The following is a 21,220-nucleotide window of genomic DNA, read 5'->3' as shown; positions in this document are numbered from 1 at the left end:
ATAGGGCAGTTCTGCTTGAATGTCAGGCGGACAAGAAGCAGGTTAGGCAATGAAGGGCTGCCCTTTTTTCCCCGCAAGCGGTGACAAACAAGCCCCCGTCTCATCCGAGTCTCCACTCTTGCCCTCCGGCAGGTTGAAAAGGTAGAGTAATGTCCGGTCGCTGCGTACCACAGGTGGCTGCCAGGCGCCCCAGCAGCCCGGGAATAAAAGAGATCTCCTGTCTGGAGCTGGGGTGAGAGCCCGCACCCGCACGGCTGGCCAGCCCTGCCCCGGTACCCGGCGCGCGGGGTCGTGCTCTTGGCTGGCTGTGGGTGCCGGTGCCCGGCGGGGGCGGCTGAGGAGGAAGGCTTCACGGGAGGTCACCTGGGGCGGCGTTAGGGTCTGACCCAACGCACGAATGCAAAGAGTGAAAATGCGCGTTCTTGTCGAGCGTGTAAAAATCGCGTGTGGGGGTAGGCGTCAGTCAGCGGCCAGGGAGCACGAGTGCTCCTGGGGCAGCGGCGGGCGGCCGGTGCGGGAGCGGGGCCGCTGGCCCCGGGGAGCAGCCCCGGCCGGGAGGCGGTGGGGGGTCCCCTTGGGAGCGCAGCAGTTCCCACGGCCCCGTGACAGCCGAGGGACAGCGATGCCAGGGGCTCCGCTGGCCATCTTTAATGCGGGCGGTACGGCTGGAACTCCGCACCTCTTCGCTACCTCGATTAAACATTTTTTTTAATTAGCACTGGCGACCATAATTGCCTCCTCGGCCTGGGAGAGAGACGTGACCGGAGGAGGTGTGGGGGAGGCGCGTGCTCTCTGCCCGTACTAAAGATGGCGGCCAGGGAGCCCGGCGGGCCGGGCGGGCGGCGCCGATCGGTACCGTGAGCTCCCGAACCGGGGCGCGGGGCCGGTCTCCAGCGCCCCGCGGCCGCCGCCGCCTCCCGGGGCTTCTCGCGCCCCGCCGCCGCGGAGGGCCTGGGCCCGCCCCCGCCGGCCGCGCAGCCAATGGCGGGACGCGCGGGCGGGCGGGGCGGCGGCCCGCGGGTGGGTCGGCCGAGCCGTGGCCGGCGGCTCAGTCGCGGCCGAGGCGGGCGGCGCGCGGGGCGGTAGCGCGGTGGCCGCAGCTGCCGGCGGGCGCCGGGCGGAGAGGCGACGCCGCTGCCAGCGGTGCTCCGCCGCGGGCGGCCGGGCGGGGAGCCATGCCCACCCTCAGGTAACGTCGAGCCCCGATGCGGCTCCCGCAGCCCAGCCCGGCGCCCCGGGGGAAGGGGCGGCGGGCGCTGATGCGCTCCTGCTCGCGGAGCGGGGGCGCCCGGCGCGCTATTCCGCCAGAGCTCGGCTGGTCCGCCCGTCTCCACCCGTGTAGTTTTAGGGTCCGGGATAGCGCGGCTTCGTCCCCTCCCTCTCTCCCTCCGCCGCGAGTTGGTTTGGGGCTGCACGCCCGTGCCCCTGGGGCGAGGGGGTAGAGCCGTGCCGGTTCCCTCCCGGCCCCTCAGCCCGGCGGGCCGCCCACGCGCGCGGGGCGTCACCCGCTGCCGGCGCGCGCGGGGTTTATTTCTGGCGGGCAGGTGGGCGCGCGCCGGCGGGGGGCTCGCGGCGGCGCCGGGCGGTGCCGGTCCTGAGCGGCGCGGCCGCACGCCCCTGCCCAGGCCGGAGCCCCGAGGAGCGGGGCGCCGGGCTGCGCCGGGCTTCCGGAGGTGCACCGCGGGGCGCCGGCCGGGGCATGGCCGGGGGTTTCGTGCGACGTCGCCCTGCGGAGGTGCCGCTGTCAAAGGTAGCGCCTGAGCGCGGGCGGCCGCCTTCCGCGGCGGGGTCCCGCCCGTGGGGGTGGGAGGATGGATGTCGTGGGACTCCGGCAGCCGCGTTTGAACCTTAAGGCATCGCTGTAGCGTACCGTGACGGGAACCTAATTTTAAATGAATCCCAGAAGATGAGAAGCAGGGTGATAGTAACAGGCTGGACTCTTGGCAGTCTGTTGGAACTGCGGTGGTGCCAGTTTATGAGCGATAACTGAAGAATGACAAACCCTTAACATTCAGTGAAAGGAATTATTATGACGAGTTTTGCTTCCTAAAACTCTTCATCTTAAGACCGAGTGGTATTGTGAAGTGAACTGGTAACCTGTAGTATCATGTAGTTATTTGGATCAGTTCTTCAGTTGCTAAAGAAATGCTTAAAATTACAGGCTCCAAGTGCAATGATTGTTCAGGGCGACTCTCCCATCTCTTCTCTCCACCCTCAAAACTCAGTGTATCAGATTTCACAGTGTCTCTGACCGAAGCGTACAGACGGTAACTCTTTGAAATTGCGGTAGTATTTCACTATTGGAGCTTGTGGAGTTAGCGCAGCTGCCTAAGGAGCTGAGTGGTGGTGGAACACTTTTTTTTTTTTTCTGCGGCAGTCTTGCATAAGGCCAAGGCTTCAGGCTTGACTTATAAGTTGGAACCTGTGATTGTGTCACTCTAGAAGACTATGAAAGTTTCATAATGAATGAAATCTTTGCTGAAGATACTCCTCTAAGTCAATAGGTAAACATGTAACTCCTTAGCCAAATATTGCCTTTACTTAAGACCTAAGTAAGGAAAGCATGTGAGCAGTCCTACAGGCTACTTGTATGTTTAAGGTCTGTATGCTGAAGTGGTTTGCTGACGAGTGATGCAAGGGAAATTGTCTGAACTCTGAAATCATGGAGTGATAGTTCTGAGGTACTTCTAATGTCAGACCAGCTATGGTTAACAGTAAACGTCATCTTATTCACTTACATTTATGTTGCATAGGTAAGCGTGATGAGAGAAGGATGTTCTTAGTCGAGAGCTTGTAGCTATTCAAATTAACAACATGTATAAATGAGTTTTGTTAAATTCAAATCTTGTGTTATATGGTGTTTGACTACGCTCCTGTGTGACTGAAATGGCTATGCTGAGAACAGGCTTAGAACATGCCTTGTCTGGCCTTACTTTTAAGGGCATGATCAAACCCTATAGAAATATTAACATTTTAGATCTTGCAAAACTATATCTTATATTCATAAATAGAAGTCTAGGCATACAGCAGGCTGTCGTGCAATTGGGGCACCCAAGTGTCCCAGTCATGTTTTATTCAGGCTTTCTGACTGTAAAATGTTTTAGTGTAAGAATTTAATATTAAGTGTACATTACAGCTGCACAGCAGTATGAGGCTGTTATAGAGCACTGAAAAAGGTGAACTTTTCAACTTTGCTTCCTTTACTATTAGTTGCTATTATGCAGATGAGAAAATTTTTGCAGCAATTAATGAGAAAAAATATGAAATATTTTTAAAGAAATAATGGGAATTTTTTTTTAAAAGCAAGACATGCCAGTATCCAAAGGCTCAAAATATTCCTCTGTCTCTGTGCCAGTAACTAATAATACACTTTGACTGATATTTTGATGTTGTTCTTCCACTGAAGTGCACAGCAGCATGGGATGATAACAATATGGTGTGATAGATGCAGTACTGCTAATGTTCAGCAGCCAACTTGAAACGGGACCATATTTTTAAAAAATGCCTGCAACAGTAGAGCATTAGTAATGTATAACTATGATATTAGCCATAACTTTCCAGATCATTCCGTTGTGGTTAGTTTTGTTGACTTTTTAAAAATGACTGAAGGGTAGCTCAGTACTGACATGGGGTGTGTTTTGTTTTTCTTTTTTTTGTTTGGTTGAGTTTTTTTTGTTTTGTTTTTGTCCAGCTTGGTTTTGTTTTGTTTTCATCCAGTCACTTCATTACTTCTGTGTATGAGTAATATGTGAAACACTGGCTATATGTGAAAAATCAATGATTTTGGCAGCCTCCAAATAAAATGCCATAATTAGCAGGTGCAGATTTATTTATATTTAATGAATTACATTGCTCGAACTTATAATTACAATTAACTCTTCATCTAGTCCAAAGTTAAATGACAAACGTGTAAAATATATTGCTTGTTATCAAGAGTTTAGAATGCAAATGTGGTATACATCCAAGCTTTCTTAAAGTAAGTTGCTTGTGTTCCTGTAGCTTTGCCTGCTAGGTGGACAGCATACTTCTGTGTCCAAACAAGTTTTAGATTTGTATGAACATCTTATTCTTAGCTTAGAATTTAAAAAGTGTATATACTGTTCATATATATATATGTACTCTGTGTGTATGTGTATGCGTATATATACAAACACACACATGCTGACCGTGTATAATCAATTATAATCCCTTAATTTGTGCAGGTGGAGGAGTTGTCACTTGTTTCTTAGAGAGCTGAGCCAAATGTTCTTTTGCAATAGGTTAGTCGAGTTAAGCAAGAACATCCTTCTCAAATGATTAGATACTGGTACTCCTGTGCAAGAGAAGGGACTGGAGAGAGTCAGGGAGGTTGTGGAGTATGTAAGGGTTTGTTCTGTGTCTGTTGCAGAGGCGTATTTCCCAAATAACCTATGTATTGTGAAATCTAACGTTTCAGGAAACTCTTGCTGCTTCCTCACTGTGTTTTATGTCTAGTTGGTTGGAAATAATCCATGAAATTTTAATCAGTGCAGGTGTCTATTGTGATTGACCAGCAAACGTAAGGCCAGTAAGGTTCACGTATACTGCTCGAAGCGTTACACTTGGCGAGAATGTAACCATTTAATATCTCAGTTTTTTGGTCTGGACACTTGTAAATTTAGCATTCTTCAGGATCCTAAATATTATGTTTAATTTTATGCTTTTACAATATGTGGCTTTACAGAGTATATGTAATTTTTTTTTTTTTTTTAATTCTTATTTTTACAGAGGAGCAAACTGCAGCCAAGTAACTGCTATACCTCATATGATATCATAAAAAAGTGCAGTAGTGTAACAGTGCAGATACTTTGCAGCCCCTCAAGTAGGGAAGGATGATTTGCATTGCACTGAAATGTAGCCAGTGTTGGGTTAATCAGGTTGAACATGCTAAGGATTTGCACAGCCAAGTCTTTAACACTAGAAACAGTGGACTTTTCCAGATTGCGGTTCACAAAGCTTGTATTAGAAAACGCTGATCACAGTGGTGATCTTAAATGTCTGATTAAACTTGTTGAATTTTTAAAATTTGTGACTTGGAAAGAGAGTGTGTAGACTCTTCCTGTTTTGCCCAAAAAGGTATTTTTACCAAATGCAGTGTCAGTCAGGGAATGACACAACTACAGTCTCCAGTACAAATGGAGTGTATGGATTTTTCTCCTTTTTGCCAATGGAATGTTAATATCTAGTTTTAAGCATGGAAGTTCTAGTACCTCGCTGAAACAACTGAAAATGTAGAAATACATGTATTGAAAGCACAAAGCTATTAGTGTATGTTAGGTCATGTATTTAGATTATTTGCAAAAATAAGTTGAGTGTTATAACCTGTGTACCTCTTAATAGAAATCAAACAGTTAATGTACTCAAAGTTTTATGTGTTTGAAAAGCTGTCAAGTTCTGCTATCCTACATTGGTTGTGAGAAACAACTATGCTGAAGTTGGGGAGAGTTTTCCCGGAAGTTTCAGAGGAATGTTTCTGAACATGCACTTCCTAGTCTAGTGATAGGTACCTTGGCTGTTAAAATTTTCCATCCCAGATGGCACCGTACTACACAGCCTATGGGAATACTTGAATGGGGATGATTATAAAATACTGTGGGAGAAGGAAGGCTTGGGGATGGAACAGGAGTTGTTGCATGTGATGTGAAGAGCTGCCTGGACTAAATGGCACTGGAAGTGCTAGTTCGTGCTGCTACTGGCATATTAGGAGTTTATATGCATGTTATTAGCTTGATAGAGCTTCTGTGGGTGCTAAACCACTACAAAGTTGCTCTTGTGCTGCTTCAAGTATATTGACCAGTATGTTCTGCAGCCTGCACCTTGTTAAATGTTTGGTAGCTTCTATTTTGCTTTTCTGTTGCACAAGGTAACTTCTGCATAGGTAGTGACCTCAACATGTCATCTGTATTTCAGAGAGTTTTTGAAGTACATCTGCTGTTTTCTGGCATACCACACATTTAAGTGTTGATACTTGTCTTATATAGAAGTTATCCTTTTTATACATTTTTTTCTTAAGTGTAGGTATTAGTGGGGTGTATTAGAAGGGGTGTGGTTAGCAGGTCAAGAGAGGTTCTCCTCCCTCTCTACTCTGCCCTGGTGAGGCTGCATCTGGAATATTGTGTCGAGTTCTGGGCCCCTCAGTTCAAGAAGGACAGGGAACTGCTAGGGAGAGTCCAGCGCAGAGCCATGAAGATGATTAAGGGAGTGGAACATCTCCCTTATGAGGCGAGGCTGAGGGAGCTGGGTCTCTTCAGCTTAGAGAAGAGGAGACTGAGGGGTGACCTCATTAATGTTTATAAATATGTAAAGGGCAAGTGTCATGAGGATGGAGCCAGGCTCTTCTCAGTGACATCCCTTGACAGGACAAGGGGCAATGGGTGCAAGCTGGAACACAGGAGGTTCCGCATAAATATGAGGAAAAACTTCTTTACGGTGAGGATGACCGAACACTGGAACAGGCTGCCCAGAGAGGTTGTGGAGTCTCCTTCTCTGGAGACATTCAAAACCCGCCTGGACGCGTTCCTGTGTGACATGGTCTAGGTAATCCTGCTCCGGCAGGGGGATTGGACTAGATGATCTTTCGAGGTCCCTTCCAATCCCTAACATTCTATGATTCTGTATAAAATTATTGATGGGTAGAATTTCACACAATGTGAAAATTGGCTAAACATCAAGTGCAGGAGCTTACGGTTTGGGACAAATCTTCATTCAGCACTTTTAGAATTCTGATTTGTTCATTCTTTTTCCTGCAGTACTGCTGATGCAATAGTTATTTTTTAAAATGGAGAGAATGTCCTGTCTTGGGGCTCCAACTGCAACCCCCATTATCCTTATGTCTTCTTAACTGTCATCTGTCTCTCCTTCTTCTTTTCTTGTAGCTAGGTATAACTTATGGTTATGCTGCTTAGAAGAATCAGTACTTCTTTTCACACTGACAGAATTATTTAGTGAGTCTTACAGGTTTTTACTAAGCAAATGTTAACTGTCTCAGGAATGAGTTGGATTTCTGGCTCCATCTTCACAAAGCAGTGTCTTCCACATGTCACTTACAGTGAAATGGGCTGTAAAGGTCTGTCTTTAAAGCTACAACAAAAACCAGGATACTGAAAGCATGGTTTGCTGTGTCTCAGTATCAAGGGTATTAAACATGTTTTCCACTTCTTCATTTCCAGACTTCAGAATTTAGCATTTAATGGAGGCTAATGTGGCATTATGAAGAGGAAGAGGTTTGACTGTATACTTTTGGCAAGTAGCTTCAAATTTGACAAATATTTGCCAGCTAAGGGCTTTTCATAACAGTTGTGAGAGGAAGTAAGTGAATGAGTTTCCAGCCTCTGGACACAATTCATGAGATTGTTCCATATCATCCCCTTTCTGCTTGTTTTTTATTCTTTTTTTCTTACCCTGTTGAGTAGAAATTAATGAAATCTATAATTTAGTAGGCAGATGTCGAGTCTCTAAAACATCTATCTTGCTCTAAATGGGCCAGAACAATTGAAAACTCACTCACTGTCTTTGAGATTCAGCTGACACTCTTATGCAGCTTTGGATAAGCTGCAGATAAACTTTGGATCAAACTGCCGTGTTACAGTAGTACTTTTTCGGGGATGGAGAGACGGGGAATATGCTTTCTCTGCAAATACTTGGTAGAGACATAGAACGAGGCGTATTTGGTGGTCATGCTGAAGCTGCCTTTGGTGGCTAAAGCAAGGGCTTGGCTTGCCAGTTGGAGGCAGCAGGTGTTAGCTTAGCAAGGCGTATGATGGGTTTGGATGTAGTTTTAGGCAGCCTTTGAGAACAGCTGCCTTCACTCCTACTTGACACTAGGCCACGTATCTAATCCTTTGGTATTACTGCATTATCGCCCAAGGGCGTGCTATTCAGGAAAATGTAACACATGGTTTCTGAATGAATCTAAAAAAAAGTTAAAGCCAGCTCTTTCGGTGGTTTGCAGTATTTCTGATGTCTTGTTTTTACGTGGCAAAAGTCATGGTAATGATTTACAAATTGATTAAAAAGTACATACATTCTTATCAGTAGATGGCTACGCTATTTAAGATGGCTAACAATGCAGAATCTGTAGTCTCTTAATTTCAGTTTATTAAAACAGACTTAATATTTGTCAGTAGCAGAGTAAACCCAGCAACTAAGTCTGTTCAGTGAAATTCGTATAACCTGGTCTGATGCGCTCCCCCTGTCTAAAATCTGGTATTAGAACCTGAATGCAATCCTTTTAAGACTACAGAATGTGGCGTGCAGCTCTAATTCTTTATCTAAGTGAATGATATCTTAACAGAATATGCACCTTTATATATTCTTGACTGCTAGCAGTCTGTATATTGATCAAAGAAGATTTTTGTAGGATGATACTTCACTCAAATTTTACTCTTTTTCTATATGCCAGGTCTCCATGCAACTGCTGCGCTGGGCAAATTGTGTATGTTTTTGTTCCTTAGCTGTATGCAAGAAAAACTTTTCTTTCTAATAAAAGAATGTCTTCAACATACTACACTAGGAGCAATAGACTAATGCTAAGCTAACTTGAAACAATTGATTCTCTTACAGTGAAAATGTCCTGTTTGGAATGGGAAATCCTCTGCTTGATATCTGTGCAGTTGTGGACAAGGACTTCCTCGACAAGTAAGTCTTGTTTTTTTGTTTTTTTTTTTTAATGTCACTTGTTTCCAGAATGATGCCTATAAATAAACAGAGGACTACCTGCTTGTGTAATGCTAAGTTTGTGCTGATCTCTATGGGATTCTGGCCTTGTGCTGAAAGAAGCCAATGTTGTATCAGTCATTTGATTGTTCTAGCTATATGAAGCTGTGATGGTGGTGTCAATGAAAAACTTCAGTGTTTTCATATGGTTTTGGTATTTATTTTTTTCTACAATTATTTATTCTAGTCTCTTCATGCTGTCTTGGCTAGCCTTTAACTGAAAGCAGTCGTCAATGTCAGAAAGACGTAGGTAGCTCTTGTATGAGTATTTGTGTGCTGCTTTTGATGTACTATTACAGCACTCTTTCCTTTCTTCAGTGATGACTTTGGGGCAAATAAGCATTTCTGTAACACACCAAGAGAAGTTGTGCAAGTTTTTTGGTTTGGGGTTTTTTTTGTTTTTGTTTTTGTTTTGTTTTTTTAATATTCCAATTTATCAGTCAAGAACAGGACCACTTCTTATAATGTGGTCTGTTATCTTGCTTGTGCCTAGTTGTTATGCTACCATCCATATAACCATATCACTGAATTGCTGTTTATGTATTGCTGTTGGCATGAAGCTTACTTGTTCTCTGGTCAGCTGAGAGATGTGTCTTTTCAAGAAGTATAAAATATAGTTGCTCTTTTAAGTCCTTCTGCACAAGCTCACTTTCTTGCAGTTGTTGCCGCTTTCTCTTGTTTGCAAGTGATCAGTAAGTTGATTTCGTCTTTCAGAGTGCTCACAATTCTTTGTTTAATTTTTGAAGTGTTATTTTTTTTTTCCTCTAGTCGTTCTTTTAGTTATTAATGGGAATACTAGATAAAGAATAAATTTCACATCCCCAAATAAAGAACAGGTGCAGAGCTTTTATTTGTGAATGTGTACTGTCAGCCACAAATCTTTTGTTCTGGACCTTTTAATGATAGCAATAATTTGTTTTGTAACAGATATTTTATCACTCAAGTTTCAGTCTGAATATTATATGGTAGAGGCAAAAGACAAGAACGTAATGGAGTGTATCAATCTCAAAAACATCTGGAACGTTGAACACTCAAGACGTAGACTCAATTTCTGAAAAAGTAAATTATTCTGATGTAATACTCTGCCTTACGTTTCTCCTGAAATAACTTGAAAACCAGTCTCTGAACATAAATAATGCCCTGCCCCCAACCCAACAATACCCCCAAACTAATCCTTATAAATTGCTGTCATAAAAGAGGTGGTGGGATCTATATTGCGGCAGTGAAATCCTGCAAGAGTGCATTGTGCTTTTCACTGGACCTGATATGCTCTGCAGAATTTAATTTAATTTTAAAATTAGAAGGCTTATGTGCTCAAATTTGAGTCCTGTCAGACAAGTTAAATTATCTCCTGGAGCAGCATATGCTCTGTGAGCCTTTCTTTACTGCCAAAATGCCTTTGTGGGGTATTGCATTATTTAAAGCAATAAGCAGTCCTCCAACAGCAGTTCCACAGGGGACCTGCTGATAGTGTGATAGCTCTGGTAATAACCTGAAAAATGAGAAACTCACCTACCTTTCTCACATGTACCTGATTTTATTTCTAGCTCCCCATTTGTGAGTGTATGCGTAGTAGTCCGTTCAACAAACAAACACGTTTCTACTCTAAGTCCAACTACCTTTTGCAATACTTCCTGAAATGGGAATCAAATCCCACGCTTCCTCAGCTTATGACAGGAGATAAAATAGCAAACCTAGCTGTAGAACAACTGCTGGGATAAAGTTATTTATTCAAATGCTTCAGGGAGGTGCAAGAACTTAGATATATCAGGATTGAAGCATTTGACAGAGAAATTGTTGATCATACCAGCCTAGTCTCTCTGTTTTTTTCTTCTCAAAGACGTGCATCCATCTCTAGGCATGCAGTGTCAGCTCTTGGTGTCCTGGCAGTGATCAAGTAACTCTGGAGTCTGTGTCTGACCTCTTCAACTGGATGGGCATGTTTAATGGAGCCAGCTAGCTCTGACTTGAGAAGGTAGCTTAGTAGTATGAGGAAAGGGTTTAGGTAAACACCCATAAGAATTTTATACATTTAACTTTTTCACTGTTTTTGTTAGTTTGTCCTTCTCTCTTGTATAACCGGTTTTAGGAGTAAATAACTTTGTTCAGAATAAAGGACTTGATGTTGCAAGTTTAATCAACATATATTGTCAATGAAATGAGAGACTATTAAAATGAGTCATGTAACCAGATTATTTTTGTCACTTCTATTAAGAAAATACAAATGGAAACAGCATAAGATCATGTAGGAAGTCTCAAGTGGTCCTTTTAACAATATTTAAATGGCCTATAATCCATGTTATAAATAAAACCTGAAAATAAATGCATAATGCAGTCCTACCCCTGGCAGACTCGAAACAGCTTGCTGCCATGTAATACTGGTTTGAGGAAATGAGTAGTACTGTGGAGAGTTAGGTGCCTGTTTTTGGCTTGGGTGGCTAGCATAGCCCTGTCACCTTTCTTGCAAGGTGGATTTTGGTTTAATCTGGGCTCCGAAGTCTTTTGCTCTCTTGACAAGTTTTGGAAAGCTTTAAGCCTTTCCTAGACTATTTCTAGGAGAGGTGGTCTTAATTTGTGTCACAACAGGACTTCATTGTGCCCATCAGAGCTTTTTGGACCACATCAGCAGTCTGGCATTACCTGAGCCAGAGAAGCCTTGGCCTCTGTCAGGTAGTTATGTTTTCTGGGTCTCATTTCTTATTTTTCTTCAGGGAGACTTTCCGGAAAAGTGTTAGCATGTTGATGGCATTGTTGAAAGCTGGTGATACCCAAAACCACTTCAGTTTCTGTTTACAGAGCTGGAAAGCAGTCTTGAAGTAAATATAATCCATTGTATGTTCTTGGTTTTTCTGAGTATCTGCATGAAGGAAATATAAGAAATGTTGTGGGTTTTTTTGGGGGGGTGAAGTCTGCTTTTAATTTGCATTAACTCCATAACCTAACAGTATTTATTTTTGTTTAATTTTCCTATGATATAGATACTTGCTCAAAGAGCAGCTTTTTATGGGTAGGAGGGGAGAGAATAGAAAAAGGATTGATGTTTCATGGAGGAATTGCTAGCTATAGCTGTGCTAATCTGTGAATGTAATTTTACTAACAGGTACTCATTAAAGCTTTTGGTGTACTCGGTTCTACCTGTGACATTTGACAGGAATAATTCCTTTACCATCTAAGAATAACTTAATCTACACTATCTATATTAAACTCTAATAAAGCGGTCAAAGAAATTCTGATTAACATGGCAATGACGTTTTAAGACTCCATAGAAACTCAGTACTGCAGACTCCTGTAAATACTTCAATGTCCTGCTGTTAAAAGTTAGGAGATGGCATCTGTTTCATTGCTCCCCCTAGAGCACTCTGTTTTGCAGATATTTAGTTTTTGACATTTATCTAACTATAGTTAATTTTTAGGCTGTAAAGATCTGGTCATTACTTGTCACCTCAAGTGCACATCTAGTGGTTGAGAAGTGTGTAGCGGACAAATCTGCTGTTGTCCAACATTTGGGTCTATGACTGCATGAATTGAGGAGGTGGAGAGAATCATTATTGACAAATTCATGTTGACGGAATTATTATGCTAGTCTTGGAACTTCTAAATATGCGAAAACCTTGTATCTTCCCTACTTAGCCAGTGGGAAGGCAAGGAAAATATTTGTAATTACCAGCACCTGTATAAGCATGTAAATATCTTCCAGCCCGTGCTCTTAAAAAGGAGTGGAGATATACGGGAAATTATGATATATGTCCTATTTCTCACATCAAGGTTAAGGATGCTTATTGCTTTATTTCACTCTTATTTTCTGGATTCTTGACCAGAGCCATGATCTCATGAAGTGAGGTATGGTTACTAGTCTGGATGCTGAATTCCATTATATTTGTCATCTCCAGACTGATTCTTTGACCACCATCATTGTCCAGGATTACAAGTTGCTATTTGATTTACTTACTGCTTGTCAAAGCAGCCAAGTCTTTTTCTCCTTGTGTGGTTTGGTTCCCCCACACCCTCTAAAATCAGGGTCTATGGCAATCTTTGCACAGGTTCACTGAAGGTGCTCAGTAAAGATCTGTAGTTTTTAGTAGCCTTCATGCCCTGTATCATCTGCTCCTTAGGCCTCTTCCCTGCCTTCTCTGTGATACTGTTGTAAATACAAACTATCTGTAAACCAAGAAATGGGTTCATGTTTTTTTTTACTCTTTGCTGGAAAAACAGGTTTGAAGAAATGCTTGAGGAGGAATGAATGGGGTCTTCAAAGTGTGTTTGTGTTTTGGAGTGGTGCTGATGGTTAATGTATGAAAAGAGAGTATCATCAGGAGGAAGGAAGGAAGGAAGGAATGCTGTCATATTAATCTGTGATTTCAGAAGTATGGGTATGGATCTCCTGCACTGTGCCACCAGCTTGTCTGCAGCATTGAAAGTGGTTGGGTCATTACTGGAGATCCCAAGATGCTTGGTCATTCTCTACCTTTCCTCACTGCAGAGTGCTATTGGAGAGTGATGGATTAATTAAGCACAAACTTTACTAATAGAGCAGTGTTGACATCTGGTAAATTAAACTTTCTTGTTTGAGGCTGTTCTAGTGCTTGCTGTGATGGCAGTGAAGAAAATGTACATATTTTATCTTTTTTTTCCACTCTGGTGGAATTTGGTTAAGAATTAAGAAAAGGTTTGAGAAGCAGCTGAAATGAAAAACATCTGCTTACTTGCCTTAAATTTAGGTTGGTCTTTATAGCTGTGGCTTTAGCCATTCAACCATGTGTTATTCTCAACATTTTCAGTTTGTTACCTTTGCTCCTATCTAACAGAAGCCTTTGTAACTTCCCGTAGCAAAAAAATCGAAGCACCACTCACGCAGTTAACTCTGATAAAGTGGCCAAGAGTCTAAACAGCTTTTACACAATCAGAAGTGATTCTTTGTCTGTTCACCAAATTCGGGTTTCAACAGAGTCTTAAGGCTTCAATGCAAAACAAGCCCTTCCCCAAAAACACGTGCTGGAGTGAGCTTGAAGGCTGAGAAAGACAAGTGGTGATTCTGTACTAGGAGGCTGCAGGATCCAAGAATACACAGGCTGCAGATACGGACTTTGCTGCCAGATCTAAGTGGGAGAAAAAAAACCCCAGACTTACAGCTTTTTCAGTTTCACTAGTGTGTTTACTTTGACTTTGTGTGCTTCATCTACTCTCTGGGCCAGCTTAATGGCTTTTGAGCTGGGGATTGTGTTATCTGTCTGTACAGTGCTGAGGGTTCTTTCTTATTACCTTGTGTTTTGAGTTGTGTCTGTTAGAAGTCAATTTCGCTTATCTCAGGGTCTGAACATAGAATGTTGTTGGAACTGTTGAGCCAGATTGCATCATCTGACTGTTGGTAAATTATAAAAAACTTAAGTGTTTGCTTGCAAAAACGTAGGGTAATGATGGCTGTCTTAAAAAGGTCCTTTCAGTACTAATGTGTCTACAAATTTGGTAGCATTCCTGATAACACGGTTAGACTTTCTAGAAGCTTGATAATTTCTGCTAGTGCATTTAGTTAAATGCATAGTTTAAATGAGTGAAAGATTTTAGTTAAGCTCCATTTGGAAAAGGCTATTTGAAAGAACTACCCTATGCAAGGACTAAGTTCTGCATGAGGAGCTGTGATGTTTTCAGGGTATACTGAGCTTGAGCAATGATTATAGAAGAATTTCTAACGACTTACTTACCTATAAAATAGGATGTATTATGTTCATGAATAGGAAATATTCCACTCCTTGTTATCTCTTCTCTTTATTGTGTGTTTTCACTTTCTTAAATACTTGCTTAGTAATAAACTGCAAATCATAACTTCATTTTTTTTAGTTTTCCATTTCTTCAGAAAACTTGCTAATTTAATACATGTCAATAGACAGTGTCTGGTTCTTGGATTAATTGTTTTCTTTAGAATAACCTTGAGACACATGACAGACTGACATGCACAGAGCTCATCTGTGTTTTCCCTTTACTCCCAAGTAAAAATTTGTTTAACAAAACTTTGGGAGTTGCGTTACAAGGTAAATGATGAAATAGTGGGTTCCATTTGCCTCCTCAATGCAAACAAGGAACTTCAAGTGAATGAGCACTGTGAATGAAGTGTCCTGTTTTTAACTAGGCAATAATATTAAATGAAAAGACCATTGCTGAAGATGTCTTTGATGGAAGAAGCTGGATTTCTCAGTAGAGAACTGGAGTTGATCCAAAACCAGATGATAAAACTTTCTCTTTGGAAGTGGTACTTGATGTTTGTACTGCAAAACATTTCATCTTAGAGCTTCCTGATTGCATGATTACAAACAAGACTGATTTTTTTTTTTTTTTTTATTTAGGATACAGTAGATAAAAATTATGATTCATGTTCTGGGTATGGTTGCAGGCATTCTTTTTAATTACAGGGTGATAAGATGTGATCTTAATATTGTTTTCCATTCCCATCCTGCTTCTCCAACCCAAAATTTCCAACAGCATAGGAAAGGCTAGAGTTTTTTTTTTTCTAGTTGCTATAGTAATATAGTGAAACAGTTTGATCACTCATGAATTGAAGAATAGAACAGTCCAGTCAAAAAATTAACAATTATTTGTCACATTCTCAGTTTTTTTTACTGTAGATGAAATTAATTAGTCATCTCTTAGAAAAGACAACTTTTTAATGCTAGCACTTTTGAAATGATTGGAATACCTTCAGCTTTTTAAAAACTTCAATTTTTAAAAAAATTGATAAGTAAATTATAATGCTTGTTACTACTTGATTGTTTTTTCTTCATTCAGGTCGGGCAATTTGCAATCTCAATAGCTTTTCTTTCCAAGTTATATGTATCAAACTGAAAGGGATTCTGTCCTTCCCTTGAAACTAAATACTAATTTTTAACATTTCTTTTATTAACCTGATATTTCATCAGGCTATTCCTGAACAGTGTGCAAATACTGCGTCAGTGTTACTGTTAACTGTAACCCAAGTTATGAGGTGCTTATGCGGCTGTTGATCCCAGATACTATGCTTGTGCTCTGCGTCACATCACCACGTCCAGGCCTGCTCTGTGCTTTGCCTCTTCTTGTCCTGTTCCTTTCTGGAGTGTTGGACCTGTGGTCTCTGCTGTAGCCACAGGGAGAGGGCGGAGGCAGCCTGTCTTCCTCTTAATTACTGGTGTTCTTGTTTTTTCTTAGTCAAGGACTGGAGAAGGGTAAACCAGCTCTTTGAGTGCTATTTTACTTTATTTTTGTCAGGGCAGAGCCATCAATACTCCACGTTACTGGAGACTTAAGTCTGTGTTGTAGACTTCAGGATGTCATGAAGCCCTGCAGTTCCCTAGTAAGTTCAGATTAAATGCAGAGCTGGGGACATAGATCTTTCATTTCACAAACCCTTGATTCTCCCCTTTAATAGGGGAAGGTGTGGTGTGGTTTGTTGTTTGGTTTTTGTTTTTTTGTTTGTTTTTTTTTAGATTATTACAATGAGATTCAATGATGAGTTCATCAGTCACTGATGTCGATGTTTGTGCTGCTATGCCATTGGATTCTTACTTTGAACCTCTGCCGAATCCTATAAAACAATGCTGCATCTTTTAGGACAACACAAAAATTGCACTCAGAAAAGCTCTGTGTCTTTGCAAGCTGCATGGATTAATTTTAACATACAAATTATCTTTATTTTTTAGTTCTACTTTAATCTTGTGGGTTTATGTCTGTCTTATTATCAGATGAAGACTAGGGAGCTATGGCTAAACAATTTTGGGTGATTATTTTTCCAGCTTGCTCCAGTTGTTTTTCTTTTGCGTTTTTTCCCTTGTGAAGTGACAGCAAAAGTGATTAGGTCAGTGCAAGAATCTGAGATACACATGGCAAAGCATAAAGGGGGGGCATATGAATGCCTAATATGACAAGCTGTAACAAGTGAACAGTACCAAGAAGTTACAGAATACAAATTACCATGGACATTTTTTCAATCCTTGTATTGTTGAAGCTGCTTATTTAATTTAGTGTTGGGGCTGGTTCTTATTCTTTTTAGGCAACAGGAGCTTCCCACTGGTAGGAAGATAGGTGATAAAGATCACTGTAAAATTATGCTGTCACTCTAGTCAGGAAACATACAGTCATCTTCCTTCATGAGAAGTGAAACTATGACCAAATGCAGTGCCTGGCCCCTCGAAGTAAAGGTGGCATGCAGTCTCAACTATGGACATTAAGTTAATAGAAAACCAAAAGTGGTACATGATGATGCAGATGTTTCAATCCCAGTGTCTCTTACGTGGCTTCAAGCTAGCACACCTTATCTGTTCTTTTTCAAGACAAGAACTGTTGTTATAATGTAAATCTTTTAATGTCTAATATTTGTATTTCCCTGTCTTTCCAGTAGAAGAGGCAAAGTGTTCCAGAATCTCATGTGTCTCTTGGGAACTTTTTTTGTAGAGCTGCTGTGTGGAAAAGATATCAAAGACCTTCCCCCAAATCTGATTGCTGTAACTTCATTTTTGCAAGGGTGTGTTCCAGTGTATTTTACTGGAGCTGTTTTGGTTTTAAATTGTGCTTGGAATGTTATGTACATCAGTACTAAACAACAACTAAAGTGCTAAACAGAATGCAACTGTTAGTTGGTCTATGTTAGGTAAAGGGTTTGGATGTGTATCTTGATTAGGTATGGTTTCAATTTCAAGGTCTGTAATATTTTTATTCTAGATTGCAATTGCACAAGCTCAGAGTTGTTGGAAATCGCATTTCAGAGGATTGTGGGCTGGGAATTAGCTATCTTCTTTATTTAAGGAAAAAAAAAAAAGAGCTAATCTTGCCATCTTTGCAAAAATTAGCCTGTGCAAAATCCCTGACTTATTTCTTTAGCAGCTTTTGTGCTAGGGACGTGACTGGCATATATGAGCTAAGGCAAACTGTAGATTTGTATCAACATATTCCACCATTCAAAAACCAAATTAATGAAGATGAGTAACTTGCTTTAGTAATTGCTAGCTTTTTATTGTTTTGAAGGCACCAACTACAAATTCCTGCTTTAGCTAAGAATATCTGAGGTGTAGCTGGGTTGTTTTCAAAAGCAGGGCATTCAAGTTTTATATGTAAATTGGGGTAAAAAGTTAATAAAAGAAGCCCGGCAACTTTACAAAATAGAAGGATATTTTGAAGTTCAAATTTTTGCAGACTCACAAAATTAGAAATGCTTGAAACACCTTTTTCTACAACCAGCCCCAGGGACGAAACTGTTTTTCAGCCAAAGTGGGAAGCTCTTTTGGGCTGTAAATGGCAGGAACTGTCCAAATAGCTCAGTCCCTTTTTCCTCTGCCAGAACCTTGGATGTCTGGGCTTGATGTTGCAGCTACCACTGTGGGCGAAGGGTTAAGATGCAAAACAGCAGCTATGGCTAGAGGCGAAAGGGAGGAACAGTTCTTCCCAGAAGCTGTAATTGCTGTTCTTGGTATGTCTGATCCTCTAGTGGTAGCAGAGCACAGAGTTTCTCTCTCAGGAGCTCTTCCCTGAATCTCCATGTTGGTATTGATCCTTCATTTTTTAGGATGAAATTAAGATTTTCAGTGCAGTAAAGAAACCTTCTGTGCCATTTTCTGTATACTGCTTTCTTCCAATAAAGCTAATGCCTTTAGTGATTTGGAGAAGTTCTTTCAGCATGACTGGAATTTCACAGCAGCTGTAACACTTGTCTGTAGCTTGCTGTTTGCTCTAGTCAGTGTTAAAAATCATGTTTAGAGAAGGCAAATTAAAGCACGTGAACTCTCTGACAATTCTCTGTTTCTGTAAGTTGAACTGGCCTGTAACAAGTGCTCAGATGCAGAGACAGATGATGGAAGAGATCTAGATTTTAGGCAGCACAAAGACACATTTAGGTTGCAATAATAGTATGGAATTGATACTTTTGGCTAGCCTGTCACAAACAGAAATACATCCATAGAGTTGTGTAACCAGAAAATGGAATAAATCTTAAACTATATTTTTAAAATAAATAAGAAGAAGTTTTAACTGGTATGTAAGACTCGTGGTTAGTTTTCTTACGATTTCTAAATGGAGTAATGCATTTTGCTTTAAACATGATAGTCTTTTTCTCTGTGTCCATATGAATGGTGAAAAGCGCTTTTAAGACAATGAAGTATTTAACATCAATCAAGATTCAATACAGCCTCAGCACTTCCAGTATCTTCCTTTTGGAGGATTTTATTGCTTGAAAGTAATATTCTGAGCCGACTTTGTGGTTTATGAGTTCTTCACTAGAGAATAATTGTCTTTTGCTGTGTCTTAGTTGATTTTTATTGATGTGGCATTTTTTTCTTTGTACTAGACAAAATAATTGTATTTTAAAAATTCTGTTTTCATTTTTTTGTTTAGAGACTGAGACAGAACAGATCTATTATGGGGACAAAGTTGTAATTCAGTTATGAAATGTATTGCATATTGATGGAGACTAACACTGTTGTTTTATGTTTGCAACAGTGTTATATTACTGCCTTTGTTTGTTTGTCCAAAGTATTAATCTGTATTTTGTTGTCGAAGTAGGGCCTATTGAACTTCATCCTGACACCTAAACCACATGGCTTTACAAGTCTGCCTTCTCCTTAGAAGAAATGATGAATGATTTGTTTTCAAGCATAAAGAAGCTCAGTTGAGTAGCTGGCAGTGCTATTCATATATGGCATACAAAGAGTATTTATTTAGAAGAAATTATTAAAATAATCTATACCTCCAGGCAGGAGAATCGCAGGGTCACGTCCACAATGACACTGCTCTGCTTTCCCTGAATGATATTTTGTTGTAACTTCCTTCTCAAAGCAGAGCTCCTTGTGCAGCAGCGAGATATTCGGGGATTTTCAGTACTAGTGCTGACAGGATCTGTTGTAGAACTGGTACAGGTTGGTCTGAACATTAAATTTTAAAGTGATAATAGCAAGTAAATGTGGATAACTAGGAAGAGAACAGGAACCCTTCAGTTTATTACTGTTCAGGTTATGTACGTGTTACTTTTGTTGGGCTTTTTTGTTAAGTTTTTATGCAGATAATACTTTAATGCAAGATTGTGAAAGCTGGTTTGTGTTCATAATCAAAACGAATTCAACTACAACCAGTGTTTATTTCCGGTTAAAAAAATCGGTATATAAAGGTTAGGTTATGATTTCAGAACAGAAACAATGCGATGCAAAACGACTGGTATGACTAAAGAAATGGTTTGAATATTGAAGGTTCAAATGAGTAATATTAAAAGAGTATGTTAAAGAGTTCAGCCTATAAGCAAAACTGCCTATAGTTCTGCACAAATTGAATTGATAGTTTATTTCTTGATGAAGTTACTAAAGATCAACCAAGTGTATTTCAACCAGTATGATGAGTATAGAATTCGGAGTACCAATTAAAAAAAAAAAATGTGTAGAGTGTTTACAGCTTTTAAAAAGGTGCTTGCAGTCAGATATTTCAAAATTTGTTACTGAAAAAACATTTTTCTTTAGCTGTATACCGAAAGTGTTTAGATGTCTCGAATTTTTAGCTCACTAGTTTATAGTTAAGAAAACTGTTTTGACAAGGCCAGTACTATATGCTTAAGTCCAGAGTGATAGGGCTGACCGTATTAAATGATCATAGTTTTCCGTAGTCTGGTGATTAACAACAGGCTTTGAACTTTTCTTTCTTAATCCCTTTTAATCATTTAAACCTATTATTGTTTTGACTTCAATTTCAAAAGCCCTTTAAATCTGTCTTACAATATTAATAGCTGATTAAAGGCCTGATTTCCAACCGTATTATCAGTGGGCTGTCTATCTTACTACTGTCAATAATTTAGAAACAACTGTTCAGGAAGATGTGGATCAAAGGCGAGGGGAGTAACCCCAAAGAAAAGAACACCAGAAAAACTATACCTAGTAATGTTTATATTTAAATTAGTGATCATATCCATGTAAGAAATTGGGGAAACAAAATGCTTCTAACTTACGACATCAATAACTTTTCTTTTAGGTTTCAGGAGTGTAATTTTAAGTTAATTCTGTGTCAAAATTTAAATCCATCTTTCATTTTCCTAATAAGTATTGTGGTAAAAAAATCTTTCTGTTAATATTTTTGGGATCCCTTTCACCCAGAAATTCCAAGTTTTCTTCTGAAAACAGAGGCTTATATAGGATGCGATGCAGCCAAATAAAACTCCAGTCGTACTAGTACACGGAACTGGGTGCTAATAACTGGGTAAAAATGAAAACACCAGAAATTCCTCTATGGGTTCTCCAAGATGGTCCTTCATTCTCTCAGCCCTGACATTTCTATTCCAGTAGCAGTGTTTAAATTCTGGGTTTTTTTTAATAAATGAAATGGGCAAGACCTGTGGTTTGAGTTGCACTTAAACTTTTCCTTAAGCAGTTGCTTTTGTTTTGTTAAGCAGTGTAATTCTCTGCCAGGACAATGATACGTCCTCTTTCCCTAGCTGGACTTGATTCTTTGTCATTGATAACTATGAAGTAATTTATTTTCAAGAGTCTTCAGACAT

The 21,220-nt window shown here is 40.6% G+C and overlaps 1 protein-coding gene across 2 annotated transcripts in view; it reads left to right on the top strand.

Moving 5' to 3' along the window:
* ADK (adenosine kinase) overlaps positions 1 to 21,220 on the top strand; it is a 304,369-nt gene that overhangs the window by 7,831 nt on the left and 275,318 nt on the right. The window contains exons 1-2 of one of the 2 annotated variants that reach the window (XM_068398761.1): positions 1,106 to 1,189; positions 8,581 to 8,655. In XM_068398761.1, the coding sequence (XP_068254862.1) occupies positions 1,176 to 1,189; positions 8,581 to 8,655 (89 nt within the window). In that variant the 5' untranslated portion in view covers positions 1,106 to 1,175. Of the gene's footprint in view, positions 1 to 1,105; positions 1,190 to 8,580; positions 8,656 to 21,220 lie in introns of those variants that run through there. The other variant, XM_068398760.1, reaches the window with a different exon arrangement.

The sequence above is a fragment of the Nyctibius grandis genome, chromosome 4, assembly GCF_013368605.1.
Source record: "Nyctibius grandis isolate bNycGra1 chromosome 4, bNycGra1.pri, whole genome shotgun sequence".
NCBI lineage: Eukaryota > Metazoa > Chordata > Aves > Nyctibiiformes > Nyctibiidae > Nyctibius > Nyctibius grandis.
The sequence above is the reverse complement of the archived record's forward strand: the minus strand, read 5'-3'. Positions and strand labels throughout refer to the sequence as shown.